Source organism: Nannobrachium achirus (genome assembly GCF_963921795.1).
Source record: "Nannobrachium achirus genome assembly, chromosome: 13".
In the NCBI taxonomy this organism is placed as follows: domain Eukaryota; kingdom Metazoa; phylum Chordata; class Actinopteri; order Myctophiformes; family Myctophidae; genus Nannobrachium; species Nannobrachium achirus.
Window position 1 is genome coordinate 43,080,553 of NC_137833.1, and position 19,196 is coordinate 43,099,748.

A 19,196-nucleotide genomic window follows, 5' to 3' on the forward strand; every position below is an offset into this window, starting at 1 on the left:
GGCCCGGCTCGAAAAAATAAATAAATAAATATAATTTTTTACAAATTAAAAAAAAAAAAAAAAAAAGCCGAACTAGTTCGGGATAGGCACCCAGGACGGTCCAAATTATCCCGAACTAGTTCGGGATAGGCACTATAAGAGTTAAATGCCTGATCTCATTTGGTATTATTGATTCCCTATCGCTCTGCAACAAAGTCCCTGAATACATGAATGCACAGTTGACTTCTGTCCATGCTGTGAGGGGGTTGGGCATACGTGTGTGGCATATGTGTTGTGGTCTCAGTGTGGGGCAGTCAGGTGATGGGGAAAGGATATATATAAGAAGTCAGAGGTCATCTGGTGGATGAGTTGAGACGAGCAGGTCAGGACAGTTGAACAAGGCTGTGGTTGGAGACATCCACTACAACAACATGCTTAGTTCTTAAAACTTCTACGTCCTTAATGCCGGATTACCAAATGAAATATAATTGTGTCCGTAGGTCGCAGTTTTGTATGTGAAACGGCACATGCATTGCTGACTCCGTCTGGACATCTGGACGTCTATGGGTTTTCCGCTCTGACATCATGCTCTGACGTCACTGTGATGTCAGTGTAACCACTCTAACAGAATGGGTTTGCTGCTCTGACATCACGCTCTGACTTCACTGTGATGTCAGGGGAACCACACAAAAGAATCTCTTTTATGCCCATACATGGCATTGATATTAATCCCATATCTAACGGACTTCATATGGGAATGCCCATATGGAGGCCACATCTGCCACATACCACACTAACAGAATCCATATATGGTCAAGACAGATGGCCAAGACAGCCCATATATGTGTGGCTGGTTCTATAGACAGGGATCTCCATGGGCACGAAAGGGATTGTATGTATGATGTCAGATGTCATAGACGTCATAGGACTTTCACATAACGAATAACTGAGTAAGCATGTTTGGTATCTCACAGCATATCTCCATATATAGTACATGGATCTCCATATATGGTACCAGGGGTCTCCATATATGGGTAACTGGTCTGATATATACCGTACATCACTGGCCAGATGGCCAAGACATGGCATTAGGGCGAGGTCGCTTGTCGCCCTGAGGCGTCTTACTAGTAGATCTAGAAAAACACAGGATAGGTGCAGCCAGTGAGAGAAGAGATTAAAAAGTAAAATAAAAACCACCATTGAGGTTTGAATTATTTGTGGTGTATCTGGCCTAGCCGGACACTCTCCAACAAACACAATTGGTTAGTGCGGGGGTCAGCAACCCGTGGCTCTAGAGCTGCATGTGGCTCTTTAGTGCCACCCTAGTGGCTCCCTGGAGCTTTTTAAAAAAATTTAGAAAATGGAAAAAGTATGTATTTTTTGTTTTAACGATTTTTTTATCGTCACTGTCGGGCAGAAACCTTTTTTTTTTTTTTTTTTCGCAAAGTAAAGCCCTGCTTCATCATACAAGACTGACGCACAAAAGTAGTGAAAACAAAACAGCAGATCTACAAGCACACAACGCCTCGCGATGCGAGGCGTTGTGTGCTTGTAGATCGGCTGTTTTCACTAGTTTAGTTAATTTTTTTAAATGATTTTTAAATGAAGAAATATTCAGACTTATACAAGCTAAGCCCAACATGTGAATGAATCCTTGTACCCGGGGCCCGGAATTTGGTGCGACACCCCTGCAGTCGGCCAGCTTCAGCCAAAACCCAGCTTGACAACAAGCTCTTTCCTCTGTAGTCTTGAAAGATGCACTGAAGGATACACTGCAAAAGTGTTGATTTAACTCTCAGGATAACACTTAAGTTAAATTATTTAAAGTACACGTATTTAATCATGTCATCATGGAGGTTTCAACTCCACACTGACATAATTCTAACGTATTATCATTTCCCCAGAGATTTGTTCTTAATCTCCTCACTCCCTCTTTCACTCGACACCAAATCATTTTGCCTAAAATCTCCAAAATCACAGTGCATATGTGACGCTATTTTATCTGAATCTTTGCTTATTATTTTCTCAGAATATTCACTATGACATGCCCATAATTTGTTTGTTTTAGGTTACGAGTAGGCCTACCCTTCTGTGTTCCAGACTGTTAAAAAGGTTTCATTAGGATTGTTACTAATTGTATCGACTGTTAATTTTTTTAAATGATAAGTACAAAACGAAGTTTTGGACATAGAAGGTTTCCACCCGACAATGACGATATATAAGGCTTTTATAATTTTTTGCGGCTCCAGACAGATTTGTTTGGTTTTTTTTTGGTCCAATATGGCTCTTTCAACATATTGGGTTGCCGACCCCTGCAGTTAGTGGGTGGGAAGCCGGGCGAGTAGGGCCAATTCTGTCACTGCGATACTGACTCCTGCACAGACCTGCAGGTCCCCACTTGACCCTAAGGGTCGTTTCATACCGTTATAAGGAGCCTAACTAATTTCGGTTCGGGAGTGCTCCCCGACCCGAAATTATTTAGGTTCGGGGGGAGTTCATCCATACTTTCTTAACGGCTAGTGCCTAGTCGCTTGTAAATATTGGTGGTCCATGGCATGACGACGTTTGTGTGACGACGTGTGTGTGTGTGTGTGCGTGTGTGTGTGTCACGCGTGCGCCTGCCTGCCATCACTCAGACCCAGCTGCTGTCTCTATTCGCTATGAAACACTCAATACACGGCGTCCACAATCATTTGGAAGTCGGCGTGTCTCCCTCCCAGAAACGAACGCTGTTTCCTTGGATTCACAGCCGAGAATATGCACTTGAAGCCGGGCTGAATGAATGAGAAGACACCGCTAAGTACCGAAATTAAGTCGGGAGGTCACAACATTTTGGCAGCACCGTAGAGCCGACTAAAGTCGGTTGACGCCCCCCCGAACCGGGAGGGGAAACCCATATTTGGGTCTGGACACTGCCGAACCGAAATTAGTTAGGCTCCTTATAACGGTATGGATCGACCCTAACCCTAACCCTTGTTCAGCAGGGCGTGTGGAACTGACTGAGGCATACTGTTCCTCCACAGATTTATGCTTTTATTCGTGGTGAAAAATCTACCTTGTTTGGAATAATAAGTGTCGCTTTATCGTTGTGTAATATTCATCGTTCTTTGTGGATGTGTGGTATGCAAGGACCTTTAGAATCTAATCATAGTCATCTGCACTTGATCCGACTAGGTTTAGCATGATGTAATATGTATAGAAATATAGGCATATTTGCAACCGTCAGGTCGCAAGTTACTATGAAAAGCTCCACCGGATGTCTGTCTGTCCGTCTGTCCATCTGTCACGCCATACTTTTGCGTCACACTTTTGCCCCTACTATATCTCAGCCCTATCGATGCCAAACTTTGCACACACACCCCTTGGATGGCAAATCACAACCCTTGATTTCTCACATGCCCCTCTTCTAGTGCCACCATTAGGCCGATGTTTGCAAAACACATTTTTGGACACTGCTCCTACAGATTCTGGCCTAAAATCACGCAAAGCGTTACACAGTATCTCTAAAGGCATGTCATCAACATGGATCTGTCCCATTTTGCATATTCCCTCCTGATTGGCTACGATTGTCTTCTAAAGTCTGCGTATGCGACGTGGCGGTTGCTTATCTCCCCATTAGGGAGTCTTACTGGTTATAATGTATAATCCATCATCACCATAAAATGAATGAACATACATCTATCTTCTATGAATGGATATACACACGTACAGTGTCAGGTGGCCCACAGCTGTGGGTATATGGACAGTATAGTACCGTCTATCAACAACTTACTGTAATATAATCAGTAAATATACCATCTATTATCATTATCATTTGTGTAAGGACATGGGTTTGATGACAACATGTCATGAAGCAGCAGTCAATAAGACCTCCAGTGGATGTCTCCATGTGAGTGCTTGGCCAGTCCCCAGACGTACCGGTACGTCTCACAGCACAGCAGCAGCCGTCCTTGGAGACAGAGGGTCTTTGTCCCCAATCTGGCCCTGATACTTACAAGCAGTCGGCAGGGGCGTCACAAGGGGGCGGGAAGTGGGACTGAGTTACTACGGCCCAAAGTGGAGGGGGCTTAATTATTTTATACTTTAGCTATTGAGAAATAGCAGATATACAAGCTCACGGCTGCGAGCTTGTAGATCTGCTATTTTTGAAAACTTGTGAAAATGTGTGCAAATCCTTGAATATACCGGTATGTATTTTTTAAGCGAACATTTGTAACTCAAATTTTGCTTCCGGGGGGTCCCTGGAACTAAATGTTTTGAGATGGGGGTCCGTGGCCAAATACATATCATTTTGGGGGTCCTTCACATGAAAAGGTTTGAGCTCCACTGACTGTAAAAAAAACCTTAGAAGGCTTTGAAATATTCAGACTTATACAAGCTAAGCCCAACATGTGAATGAATCCTTGTACCCGGGGCCCGGAATTTGGTGCGACACCCCTGCAGTCGGCCAGCTTCAGCCAAAACCCAGCTTGACAACAAGCTCTTTCCTCTGTAGTCTTGAAAGATGCACTGAAGGATACACTGCAAAAGTGTTGATTTAACTCTCAGGATAACACTTAAGTTAAATTATTTAAAGTACACGTATTTAATCATGTCATCATGGAGGTTTCAACTCCACACTGACATAATTCTAACGTATTATCATTTCCCCAGAGATTTGTTCTTAATCTCCTCACTCCCTCTTTCACTCGACACCAAATCATTTTGCCTAAAATCTCCAAAATCACAGTGCATATGTGACGCTATTTTATCTGAATCTTTGCTTATTATTTTCTCAGAATATTCACTATGACATGCCCATAATTTGTTTGTTTTAGGTTACGAGTAGGCCTACCCTTCTGTGTTCCAGACTGTTAAAAAGGTTTCATTAGGATTGTTACTAATTGTATCGACTGTGACGCTAAAATCAATGTCCTGTGTGTTGCAGGTGGGGAGGGAGACTGTTCAGACCACAGAGGATCAGGTGATGAAGAGGGACATGCCCCCTGCATTCATTAAGTAAGTCTTACTTACTCTTTACTCTTTATCAATAAACGCTTCCTCCAGACCGGAGTCGACCAGGTTGACTCAACGGACGCACTGAACTCTCTTTGGCCTTGCCTTTCGTTCATGGTCACTCACTCTCATGTCAATTTAGGAAATTATAGGAATAATCCATTTAAGCCCAGCAGACAAGAAGAACTCTGTGAACCAAAGGTTTCATGATGTTAATGCAGTTTAATGGCAGGAAGCATGGCTGTGATCCCAGCTGCTGGGAAAACCGCTTCTGACGCTCATTTACCCTGAGCCTTCACTCAGTTTGAGGCCTGAACTGGCTGTCTGTGCAATACTTACTGTCTGGTACTGTCCAGTACTGTCTGGTACTGTCCAGTACTGTCTAGTACAGTACTGTCTAGTACTGTCTAGTACAGTACTGTCTAGTACTGTCTGGTACTGTCTAGTACAGTACTGTCTAGTACTGTCTGGTACTGTCTAGTACAGTACTGTCTAGTACTGTCTGGTACTGTCTGGTACTGTCCAGCACTAACCAGTACTGTCTAGTACTGTCCGGTACTGTCCGGCACTATCCAGTACTGTCTAGTACTACTTTCTTGTACTGTCTATTACTGCTGTCCAGTACTGTCTAGTAATAATTACTGTCCAGTTCTATCCAGTGCTTTTTAAAATAATTTCTCCTGCGCTGTAATTGTATTAGTATTTTTCTGTTTCATTAGATTAACCTTTTTCTTTTTCTTTTTTGTATTCAAATGCTCTTAATGCTCTGTGTCTCAACCACTAAAACCCTATAGCGTCCTTATTCTGGCACAAAATTGCAGATCCTGGGGGACTCCGTACTGTATAGGGTTTAAGTGCTTTTAATGTTAGTGCTTAATGTTTTTCACTAAAGCACTTGTTGAATTGCCTTGTTGTTGAAAGGTGACTCCACAAGTACACTTCCCTTGCCTTGCTTTGCTGTCTAGAGAGAGCTAATGGCCATGTGTTGTCTTCTAGCCTGGCCCCAAAGAGCTGACTTGGATTCTGGGGCTTACTGTAAAGTGTTACTCAGCAATCGTGTGCGATGCGTGTGTATGATATGTGTGCCATATGTGTGTGTCCACTTGCACGTGTGTGTTTGTGCATGTGCGTGTAAATGGGTTTGTGTGCGTGCATGCGTGCGTACGTGTGTGTGGAGGTCTCATGAGGCCAAGCAGTAAGGCATCAAGCATTACCTGCCTTGCTTTCAAGCTTTCCTTTTATACTCCTCTGGTTTCTGTACACTTTCTCCTCTCTTCCTTGCAGCTGTGGGAGGCGAACAATTTAGATCTCAAAGAGATCCATGTTGCTGTCATCCATGCTGCACGCACGCACGCACGCACACACACACACACACACACACGCACACACACACACACACACACACACACACACACACACACACGCGCAGCAGTGCATGACACCATAAATCTCACACACAGGGCTTAGGAGGGGGCATGTGGGAATGCGAGCTCTACTAAATATAGAGGGACCGACGGCCATCGATACCCTGACCAATGGGGTCAGGGAGGGGAGGAACTAGTCTTTATTCAAGCCCTCGCAAATGCATCCTCTTAGTCCTTACTGAGGCTCGGCTAATCATCCATCAATAGGCAAGCACTGTCTCTAAAGAGACCCAAACTCACAACTCGTTTGGATGTGAATTTGTACAGAATTACACTTTAACTTGATTACAATTAAGTTCAACCACAACATGATGAATGCTAGAGTTGTTATGATGATGATGATGATGATGATGATTATTATCATTAGGCCCTTTGCCGGCAACAGTCGTGTGACTGGATGACGATATGTGTTCACAAATTGCAACATTGCAAAGTATCTTATTGCGTTGCATCGCATTTTTGTATGACAGCTGTCGTACGACGAAATATAAGTGTTTATGGGCAGGTTTGGGGTGAAAATGTCCGGCCTATAGCCTGGTCTTCTGCTCCTTTAATGCGTTCTTCTTACCCTTAAAGGGGGAGTTTTTCCTTGCCACTGTTGCCGAATGCTTGTTCAGGGGTCACATGACGTCCTGTCTCTGATCTGATATGGAAGGTGTCTGAGTCGTGTGTGTGTGTGCTTTAACTATTGAAAAATAGCAGATATACAAGCTCACAGCGCGGCACCGAGTGCCGCGCTGCGAGCTTGTAGATCTGCTATTTTTGAAAAATCGTGAAACTATTTGTCCAAGTCCTTGAATATTTAAAATCCTTTCTGTGTCAGTAGTGGTGCTCAAACTTTTTCATGTCAAGGACCCCCAAAATGATATGTATTTGGCACTATGATGAAAAGGAGTTTAAAATAAATGGAGCTGAATGGTGTGTTTTTGCAGGGTGGAGAACTCCAGTTCCAAGCTGGTCCAGGCAGCATCCATGCTGAAGGCAGATCCATACTCGGTTCCTGCACGGGACTACCTCATCGACGGATCCAGGGGAATACTGTCTGGAACATCAGACCTGCTCCTCACCTTTGATGAGGCAGAGGTGTGTGTGTGTGTGTGTGTGTGTGTGTGTGTGTGTGTGTGTGCGTGTGTGCGTGAGTGCGTGAGTGCGTGAGTGCGTGCGCGAGGGAGTGAGTGCGTGCGTTTGTGTGTGTGTGGGCTTGTATTCTTATGTGTGAGTGAAGGAAACTAACAACATCTATCACTTACCCAAGGGGGAATCCCCATTTGGCCAAGGAAGATTTGTGCATTAAGTAAATGACCGTGTGAACTGTATAAATAAATCAAATTACCGTAGGAGCAGCACTAATACTGTTAGCTATTTCAGCTTTTCTATGTTCTGTGATATTCCATAAAAATAAAGTACTTTATGTACTGCAACGCAATCTCGAATGTTTTCACAGTATCTTCCCGTGCTTAACTCTGCCTGTGTACGTTTGTGCGTGTGTGTGTGTGTGTGAGAGAGAGAGAGAGAGTGACTGCATGCGTGCTTCTTGCGTGCATGTGGTGTGTGTGTGTGTGTGTGTGTGTGTGTGTGTGTGTGTGTGTGTGCGTGCGTGCGTGCGTGCGTGCGTGCGTGCGTGCGTGTGTGTGTTCGTGTGGTGTGTGTGTTCGTGTGGTGTATGTGTATCTAGGAGGGTAACACCATAAGTGGAATCACATTGAGATGCTCACAATATCTACTGTACTCACTTGAACCGTTTTGACAGCCCAGTTCAGCCTCAGTCACAAGGCATTCATCACAAGACTACACACACACGCACGCGCGCGCACGCACACACACACACACACACACACACACACACACACACACACACACACACACACACACACACACACACACACACACACACACACACACACACACACACAATACACCACACAAGCTCTGCCGTGACTTCAAGGGCTGCCAAGAAAAAAGTGCACAGTTGATTGGGTTTATGCCTCCTAATGAATTATGATGGTTCGAATTTGTCTCTTACAATGTTATTCACAGTCAGCCCAAATGCATTTGAAAGTGTTGATGCAGTGTGATTGTGTCTGCGGCGTGTCTTAGGTGCGGAAGATTATACGGGTGTGTAAAGGCATCCTGGAGTATCTGACCGTAGCTGAGGTTGTGGAGAGCATGGAGGACCTTCTCACCTACACCAAGAACCTGGGGCCAGGTAAAGCAGGCAGGGGTGTCGCACCAAATTCTGGGCCCTGGGCACAAGGATTCACCGCATTATTTTGTGCTTTAACTATTGAAAAATAGCAGATATACAAGCTCACAGCGCGGCTGCGAGCTTGTAGATCTGCTATTTTTGAAAAAACGTGAAACTATTTGTCCAAGTCTTTCAATGTTTAAAATCCTTTCTGTGTCAGTAGTGGTGCTGAAACTTTTTCATGTCAAGGACCCCCAAAATGATATGTATTTGGCCACGGACCCCCATCTCAAAATATCTAGTTCCAGGGACCACCCAGAAGCAAAGTTTGAGTTACAAATGTTCGCTTACAAAATACATATATTCAAAGATTTGCACACATTTTCACGCGGCACTCGGTACCGCTGTGAGCTTGTATATCTGCTATTTTTCAATAGCTAAAGTATAACATAATTAAGACCCCTCCATCTTGGGCCCTAGTAACTCAGTCCCACTGACATGTATTTTATACTTTGGCTATTCAAAGATAGCAGATATACAAGCTATTTGCATTCATTTATTTAAGGAAGAGATGACATTATGGAGATACAAGGTGTGTTGTCTCTCCTCAGGGATGACCAAGATGTCAAAGATGATTGAAGAGAGGCAACAGGAGCTCACTCACCAGGAACACAGACAGATGCTGTTCAACTCCATGAACACCATCAAACAGCTACTGCCTGTCCTCATATCAGGTGTGTGTGTGTGTGTGTGTGTGTGTGTGTGTGTGTGTGCGTGCGTGCGTGCGTGCGTGCGTGCGTGTGTGTACAGAGTAGTTTAAAGACATTCATGCTCCGTCCCAAGACAGGCTGAAAATGGCAGAAACACACAATGTGTCCTTGTAGGTTGGCTATTCTCGATGCACGACACCGCCGACTGACGTAGTAATAATATCTGGCTTAACAAGGCTGCGACAGTTGTTATAGCAACAGTGATAATTACAGTAATTTTTCCGTGTAGGTCTGTCAGACTGACACACACCACCCACTGGCTCACATGTGTTTTACAACTCCCAATTATGCATATATATTCAGACCATACCACGTTCTATTGTATTAGCATAGAAGCCATGTTAAGGTTGTTAACAGGAGACATTATTAAAACAAATTGAAAAACAAATAGCCGTCATTACGATGAATAAAAAAGAGGGGAAAAAATAATATGAACTACTGTATAAAAGACTGTGCTTGATACAGTATATTGATGCATTAGGTGTATTAGTGTATTTCTGGGTTAAACCTAATGTAATTTCTTAAACCACTTTAAACCTGGCGTCCCTAAGTAACATTATAGGTAACAATTAGCCAAAGTTTTCAAAAAATGCAGTGTATATATACAGTATATTTAAGTGTGTAAGCTTTGTTAGCGTAATCTTTTTATGAGGTTTTAGTGACATCATAAAGATTAATATATGCTTCGTCATGCGATGGTGTCGTGCGCTGTGAGTGCGTTGTGTTGGAATAGAAGACCTACAAGCTCACATCACATCACAGATGCGATTCGTACTTGTAGGTTGGCTATCCTCTACCCACGACACCGTCCTGCGTCAAAGCACAAGTCTGACTTAACCACTTAAATGACATACAGTATGGTTGAGCAGAGTCGCTCAGGGCTCTATGCGTCTAAATTGTCGATCGACAAGCTCACAACGCGTCGCAGCGCAAGAATACGGATGCTGGGGTGGTCGAGTGCTTACAGTAAGAAGTGTTTGTATTCCTGTCCTCAGCCATTAAGATCTTCGTGGCCACCAAGAGCAGTCGAGGGGCTGGCGTGGAGGAGGCAGAGCGGAACAGAAAGTTCACCTTTGAAAAGATGAGCGCCGAAATCAACGAGATAATACGAGTCCTGCAGCTCACCACGTGGGATGAAGATGCTTGGGCTAACAAGGTAGGACAGGACATAGATAGACCAGGCCAGGACTTCTTGGCCCTCTGAGTCACTCACTTGACATTTTCTCAGCCATCACCTTCGGCCCTGAGCCTGCATTCTAAACATCAACCACCCACTCACTCACTCACTGACACACAAACTCAGCATCCTCTCCCTCAGCTCACCTTCAGTTGTTTTAACCACTTGGAACGTGAAACCCTAGGCTGATTTTGTTGTTTGTTTTCCAGTTAAACTTTAAAGATGCAGTTCACACATCCAAAGTGTGCTTTAATTCTCATGAAAACGAACGTCTGATCAATAAAACGCTAATAATTTACCCCGCCCCCAAAATGTTCCTAAATTAACTTATGTGATCACTTATGTGATCTCAAACTTTGCCCTATCTTTACCCTTATTTAGAATGCCAGGATCATACCCATTATTCATTTGATTAGCTGCAGCTGTATGTATTGAACTGAGTAAAGATCCTGAATTTATTTAGAATATACCGTAGTTAATCCCACGCCTTGCCACTTGTAAGAAATGGTACTCCTAAATGGACACGATTTGACCTCAGATCTCGAAAACATCCTATTGATCATGTTTTTAGATCTAGACTGTGTTGTACTGTAGTTCTCCAACAAAGATAATTTCCTCCTGATTTGTCTATCTGAAAAATATGTTCTGAAAATATGTGGCTTGCGAAGAATGGGTACAATATTTACTTCAATGACCATGGGTGTTCAAGTTCACTTCTTCCAAGTCAAGTGAAGTTTGTCAGTCTTGATTTCTATTGATTTGTCTTTGCAGGTCAGTCTTGTGCGGTTGTTTTTACCCTGCCGTAGTTTTTAATCTGAACTGGGAAATAAACTGAACCCTAGGTTACAAAATTCCCCTTTAAGATCTATATATTTACACACAACTCACAGCATCACAATGTGACACGTTGTGAGTTCATAGATCAATTAATTTATTTTGTCTTTTTTTATTATTGTGCTTAATTTATACACAGTCGTACGATGTCGCTTGCGATTTGTAGAACGCCTATTTTCAGCAAGCGACACCGTTGTAGCACGCACTGCCCCAGAGCTAGCCGAGGTTTCATCTCCATGTCCTTCTGCTCTGCAGAGAGCAGCCCACAGTATTCAGTCTCTTTACTTTCTGTCTCCACATTTTTCTTTTTGCTTGATATTATAACTCTTGGTTCTTCTTCTTTTTTTCTGTTCTTCCTCCTCCATTCTTTTCCTCCCTGTAGAAGGTAAGCCTGTTTCCGATCCCCTCCGCAGTGCTGCAGCATGTGGATGTGTGAGGAAGGGTCAATGTTTGTATGTTCATAACCCGTCATGTCGGTACTTACTGTCTTAAAGTAAGTGTGTGGTGAATGTTTTATTTGGCTGGCTGTCTCGCCTGTCTGTAGCCCGTGTGATGTTGTACTGTATATATATATAAATAGTATATGTCATCACTATATTATGCTATATATACGGTATATATATATAATATACGTCCAGTATGTGTCATTTTGTCACTCAGTGTGTCTTTATATGAACTACGATACGTTACTTGAATAATGATGTTGTGTACTTTTAAGCTTGATAACTGACTTATAACTGACTTTAAATAGCCATTAACTGCTCCAGCTCCTGATGGCTACTTTTATACTTTCTCGTAGGGCCATGACTCTCGCCGAAAATAGCTGATTTTCACACTTTTCAAAAAAGTGTGAGGTATAATTTTGGCTTAAGTCTAGTCTCTTTCTCGTCTTTGCTAATTCTACTCAACTGTCTTCATGTCTCTGGCATTGGTTCACTTTGCGATGAGCCAGTCAATGTGCAAATGAAACGTAATCTGATGGAACGTTTTGATACTCTTTGGCGCATCAGCTTGAGATTTTTCATTGATGTGGTTTTTGGGGGATTTCTTTTCCAGAAGTCTAAACTGTATCACTGCATGTTAATAGCCAGCTAACAACTTGTCCAGCTAAGGACATGTTTGTGTTTAGGTTCATGCGTGTGGGATGTGCGTACGGGTTCTTGTTTGTGCACTGTGTATACACTGCATATTTCAAATGAGCCTGTTGTAAGCCCTTATTAGTGTGCGTGAGAAACCATGGCCCAGCATGTCTGCTCAGTTCATGAATTATAGATAGATAAGCTGGTTGATGTCCTCGCACATCCACTGTAGATGGACGATATTGAGCGGTCCATTTACTATAAGAGCTTCATGAGCTGGAAAAAGTGTTTGTGTCTCCAAACGGCTTCTTTTCCACAGAGCTCATGGCTAGACATCTGAGACAATACTCATTACTTGCTGCAACTATTGATTATTTTCTTAGCGATCATTCCATCGGTTACTTTTTCAATTAATCAAATACTTGACTTGTTTCTTCGATAATTTGTTTTATCTTTTATAGATCAACAACAATCGACATATTATAGATTTTGTATAAACAACCACGTTGATTACCACATACCACATTTAACCACTTAAGCACTAGTTGTACAACACCCCCAAATAGCAATAATAGAGGATCTATAAGCTCACAACGCATCACATTGCAATGCGTTGTGAGCTTGTAGATCTGCTATTTTGATATTTAAAAAAATCTTATAGTGTTTTTTTTTAATATATATATTTTTGGTTAGGATTTCTTAGGATTTGCCCTTATCGTCAGTAAACAAGAACTGAAGCTTTTAGTCATTGGAATTGTTGGTAAACGGCATTGCTTTGAGTGATGCTGGTATTTTCTGTAATCTGAATGCTGTAACTTATTTCATGTCCAGGACTGGGTTTTTGACAAAGGTACACATGATGCTCTGTTTCATTCTCACTTCAGGACATGGAGGCTATGAAAAGGTCTCTAGCTTTGATCGAGTCTAAGATGGCACTAGCTAAAGCTTGGCTCAAAGACCCTCATGGACAACCAGGTACGTTATTGAGCTTGAAGATCGGATGTTTTCTTTTAAAAACATTTTGCAATACACACACAGCTATGGATAGGATCCTTGGCAGTTGGCACATATTTTACTTAAAGGAGTAGTTCACCCCCAAAATGACTTTTTTTCTATTGATTACTCATGCCATGGAGAGTAGAGATCAATAATATTTTTAGTTTTTTGTCACATTCCTAAGACATAAATGTGATAACAATAAATTTAGCCCCATTCATTTCGGATGGTGACCCGTTTCGAAACGGGTCACCATCCGGAATCAATGGGGGTAAATTTACTCAAATCAAATTGTTGTCTTAGGAATGTGACAAAAACCAAAAAATATTATTGAACTCTAGTCTCCATGGCATGAGTAATCAATAGAAAAAAAGTATTTTTGGGGGTGAACTACTCCTTTAAGTAAAAGTAGCAATACCACAATATAAAAATACTAATAAGTAAAAGGCCTGTGTTCAAAATGGTACTTGAGTAAAAGTACAAAGATATTGGCATCAGAATGTACTTAAAGGGATATTTCACTTTCAAAAAAACCTTGGGTAATTTTATCATCTAATCAGGCTTTTATGAACACCCTGAACAGTTTTTAATTTGCTTGATTTAATATTTAGATATTTGATGTAAATGTTACCAGGTCCTCCAGGCCCAGGGCCTCTCCCCACACACACCCATTGTAACTTCAAACTTCATTTTAACCATGATAGATTCATTAAAAACACCCATTATTTTTTTCTGGTTTCTCATACTACCCTCCTAATATGTGAGCAGGCAGTGTTTTTTCGATAACTTTTTTCAATAATTTTTTAGTATTTCATTTTTTCCATCTTCCCAAATAATTATTAAAAATACATGAAAGAAGTTATCGAAAGAACATGGCCTGCTCACGTATTAGGAGGGTAGTATGAGTCACTCGAAAAAATAATTTTTAATCAATCTATCATGATTAAAATGGAGTTTGAAGTTACAATGGGTGTGTATGTGGAGAGAAGCCCTTCCACTGCTCCCTGTTGAAAGTGGAATATCCCTTTAAAGTACCAAAAGTAAACATTATAGGCTATTCTCAAATAGCCTATGTATAAAGTAGGGCTAAAGTCGTTAATATGTTTTATAACATAATAATTTATATCTGCAAAGTAACTAGGAACTAAAGTTTTCAAATAATTTTTGTGGAGATACGAGGTTTCTGCCAGACGGTGACGCTATCATCGCTTGTCCTCTGATAAACGTGGTCAGTGCTTTACATTTACGACGCTGTGGTGTGTCCTTGTACACAGGAGACCCGGGGGAGGTTGCCATACGTGTGATCCTGGACGAGGCTGCCAAAGTGGGAGAACTGTGTGCTGGGAAAGAAAGGAGAGACGTTCTGGGAACCGCTAAGGCTCTGGGCCAGATGACCGAGCAGATCTCAGATCTGCGTTCCAGGTAAACACAATCAGTCTCTCGCTGTATCGCATGCTGTCTTGGCCTTTGTCTCGACTCAGCCTCAACTGACACACACACACACACACACACACACACACACACACACACACACACACACACACAAACTCACTCCACCAGTAAGCGTACAAGAGCTCTTTCCAGTGAATTTCTTACACCAACATTGTTTTCATGAAGCATTTTGTTGATAGGAGCAACAGTTTGTCCATAGAACTAACATATCTTAATATGTAAGCACCGTCATAACTGAAGTGACACAGTTATGAGTGACACACTCAATGCAGGCCTCCTGACAAGGTAGAATGATGTCATATTGAAGGTACGAAATATGCTGACATTCGAAATCGACAGCCATTCCCATGGACACCCAAATAAATAAATATACCTGTAAATTGCAGCCGTTTCAAGCGAGTAGGAATGGGGTTGTAGTGTGACCAAGACTGGAGAACTGTTACTGTTGTTCTACTGTAATCTTCAGCGAAGCTGTTCCTCGCAAGCCAGACCTTGTGCCTCCAATAATTTTCAAATTCTTCCGTCACACAGTCAGGAGCACAGAGGCTCCGAAAATGATCAAGCGACAAAGCGGATGTGAATCATCCTCCCCACTTCTGTTTTGTCTTACACTGTGCACAAATGTATCCTAATATAAATCAAAATCATCTAAGCATATAGCTTGCTGCTTAGCAAAAATGGAACTTACGGTAAAAAAATAAATTTAAAGATATTTACGTGAACGGGTCGGAAACAGATGACAGCTTCCTTCCTCGGATTTCGGGAGGTGTACTGTAGTTCCAGTCTCTATTTAGCATTCGGAGATTGTGTGTGGAATAGTTGTCTGGCTACGTTGTACTGTAGTCATGCAGTAATGTGTGTGTGTGTGTGTGTGTGTGTGTGTGTGTGTGTGTGTGTGTGTGTGTGAGTGCGTGTGCGTGTGTGTGTGTGTGTGTGTGTGTGTGTTGTCTTCTTTAGGGGTCAGGGTGCCACCCCAGGGTGTGTACAGCGTGCACTGCAGTGTTCCCAGGGTCTAGACCTGCTGTTTGGAAAGGTGGACAGCGCTGCCCGCAGACTGGAGGCTTTAATCAATGCCAAGCAGTCTATCGCCAGGAGGATGGACGCTGCACAGGTCAGTCTGAGCCACACAACACCGCAATACCAGTAGGAGACTCTTTGTGTCTCCTACTGGAACCACAGGTGTTCATCAAATACAAGCTCTATTATGACATGCCCAGAATAGGGATGCTAGGGTTTATGTGGTAAAGAAACGGCCTCACCTACAGCACAGGGCTCAATGTGTTTTGTTACAGTATACTTTATGTACTGTATGTCGGTGGATGTGAACAGAATTGATGTTGCATACTTTATGCACTCTTTAGGCTTGGCTGGCTGATCCCAACGGTGGCCCCGAAGGAGAGGAGAACATCCGGGCGTTGCTAGCAGAGGCCAAGCGTATTGCAGACCTGTGTGAAGACCCTAAAGAGAGGGACGACATCCTGCGCTCCATCAGCGAGATCGCAGGCCTCACTGCCAGACTGGTCGAGCTACGCAGACAGTACATTTATTCTCTTCTTTGTCACACTCACATGCACATGCACACGCACACGCACATGCACACACACACACACACACACACACACACACACACACACACACACACACACACACACACACACACACACACACACACACACACACACACACACACACACACACGCACGCACACGACTTGTGAGTGACATTTGAGTAATTCTTAGGGTCTTCTTTTTTGCAGATTCAAACTGCAGCCTCATGCCATCACTAAATGGCGTGTTTTCCCTGCCTGGACAAGGACAGTGTGTTGTTGTTGTCTGTCAGTCTTGGACATCAGTCCAACCATCAGGTTGCGAACCCTTTGTTGTGCTGGGTGTGGTGTAGGGCAGTGGTTCTCAAAGTGGATTTCAGGGACTCTCTAGGTTCCTTTATGGGGGTCTAAATTGACCCTTACAAGTCTGTAACTTTGACAGTGTACAAATGGAACCAAATGGACCCTAATGAGTCCATTTGGTTCCATTTGTACACTGTCAGAGTTAAGGGGAGGCCTTCAAATTTGAAAGTTTGAGAAACACTGGTGTAGGGTGTGGTGATATATCTGATAACTCTGGTGGACCTGGTGTGGTGGAGGGCTGTTTGAATATACTGTACTGTAAATAATGAACACTGAAGAACATCTGTATGATGCCAACAGTTGACAAATGTTTTCTAGGCTTAAAGGGGAATTTGGTGAAGGGAAAACCTAATACCGGATTCATTATACTTGTTGCGCATCGTGTCGGCCACCGAGAATGGCCTATCTGCTGTTTTCGGTTTGCAACACCGGTGTGTATAGAACAGTCTCTAGTCTTGCGTAGCCAGACAAAGATCTCTACCTACCAATACATTTGGGGAAATCTTCTAACCTCTACATAGGAAAACTTCTATGTAGTGGTTTGAACAGCAGAGAAAACCACTGCTAACAACCCCACGCCTACTGTTTTGGTAACCAGTCCGATACCATCTCAATATCCATCCTGAAGTCTCTGTATTGGTCCTGCAATGCAGTTATTTCCACCCAATTTTAAGCCATACATTGTATTATTTAAATGTCACCAGGCGTAGGCGGGCAGACGGTAGGCAAAGATCTCCGATCATGTGCCTACGTGAGACTAAACAGGCTCTGCTTGTTCCTGACTCGGGCGGATGGCTACCTCTATAGACTGAGCTCTGTCTGTTTTTCTGTTCTCAGGGGTAAAGGTGACAGTCCAGAAGCCCGTGCGTTGGCTAAGCAGATCGGCGCTGCACTCCTCACCCTGCAGTCCAAGACCAACCGGGCCGTGGCCAACATGAGGCCAGCCAAGCCCGCCGTCACCCTGGAGGGCAAGATGGAGCAGGCCCTGCGCTGGGTCAACAGCCCCGGGGTGGACGACAGAGGAGTGGGTGAGTGGTGGTCAGCAGGGCTCCCATGGTCATGACATTCCTGGAAATATTTTGAGATTTAGAAAAATATCTTTCCAGTACTGGAAAAGTTTTGGAATTGATCAAGGGTCCTGGAAGGTCCTGGAAAAAATAGCTATGCATTGTCTTTGGTGATTGATTTTGTTAATACCTCTGAAATGACAAATTAAACATCGGCCAAATTGTCAAATATTAGAGGCAGAAATTGTGAAAATAGACGATCTACATGCTCACAACAACGCGAGGCGTTGTGAGTATGTAGATCTGCTATTTTCACAATAGAAACGTGTTATACAAAATTCCTCAACTCTTAGTGCTCGTCAGGGTGGGGGGTCCCCAGTTAAAATATGATTATTTCGGGGGTCACAGCCTGAAAAGGTTGAGAACCACTGGCATACGCTACCTGTCTTTAGGCATTGTGCATAGGAGTAAGTGACTTGTTATTGAGCTGAATTATTGTTATATAGTCCTGGAAATTGGTTTAAATACGGTATTTTGGAAGATTTTTGGAAACGTTTTGGAAATTAATTGGTAAAAATGTGTGGGAACCCTGGGTCAGGCACGTGCACACATAGACATCAAAGGGGGCTTGAGCCGCTTTTAAAAAAGTGCCCTCTTCAGACCATGAATGCAGTTTTCAGTGTGGCGAAAGAAATGCAAATGCCCCCTTTACATGCCACACCAGAAGGCAGCATTCAAGTGAATTTCGTGGTCCAAACTCTCCTGAACTTGAATGCAGCATCTTATGTTGTAAGAATTGCCCTCTCATTGTAGAAATCCATGCCGCTACGCCACATCTCCAGTATTGACTTGATTATGCGCAGTTCAGTGTGGTATCAAGCACCGAAAATAGACGACCTCCAAGCTCACAATGCGTCGCAGTGCGATGCGTTGTGAGCTTGGAGGTCTGCTATTTTTGATATTTTCACCAAAAGGCCCTTTTAGAAATGTCAGCCCCTGCCTCTCTAATATTCTCTGCACGTCCCTGGTGACGGTGGTGTTGAATGCTGCCCCTGGGGAGGGGTGAGATCACAATTTGGGTCTAAAATTAAAACCTCAGACCTTGCATACCTGTTGTCAGCTTTTATTGATGTTTGGATAGCGTGTGAAAGTGGCTGTGTTAGCGACTGAGAGAAAGAGACTTTGCATTGCTTGTGCATTTAGCTGGACAGTTGCAGCATCATGAAAGATGTGAGCGATTTGAGGCTATAGACGGGGCCCAAGGGGGGGTTTAGAGAGAGACAAATGCCTCAGTTTGTAACGTAGCACCCGGAGGCCCAACCTGCTTTCTGTGCCCCTCGTGACGATTGATGCCATCTCCCCAAACACCTGCAGTGACTCGCCTCATAC

General features: G+C 43.2%; 1 protein-coding gene across 3 annotated transcripts in view; it reads left to right on the forward strand.

The window, feature by feature from the left end:
• LOC308296971 (vinculin-like) overlaps positions 1-19,196 on the forward strand; it is a gene marked incomplete at its 5' end in the record, with an annotated part of 47,206 nt that overhangs the window by 12,503 nt on the left and 15,507 nt on the right. For all 3 annotated transcript variants that reach the window (XM_080740344.1, XM_080740345.1, XM_080740346.1), the window contains 10 exons: positions 4,907-4,977; positions 7,331-7,481; positions 8,496-8,604; positions 9,195-9,317; positions 10,349-10,509; positions 13,328-13,418; positions 14,714-14,861; positions 15,849-16,002; positions 16,253-16,428; positions 17,638-17,828. In XM_080740344.1, coding sequence (XP_080596470.1) covers positions 4,907-4,977; positions 7,331-7,481; positions 8,496-8,604; positions 9,195-9,317; positions 10,349-10,509; positions 13,328-13,418; positions 14,714-14,861; positions 15,849-16,002; positions 16,253-16,428; positions 17,638-17,828 — 1,375 coding nt within the window. The remainder of the gene's footprint in view (positions 1-4,906; positions 4,978-7,330; positions 7,482-8,495; positions 8,605-9,194; positions 9,318-10,348; positions 10,510-13,327; positions 13,419-14,713; positions 14,862-15,848; positions 16,003-16,252; positions 16,429-17,637; positions 17,829-19,196) is intronic.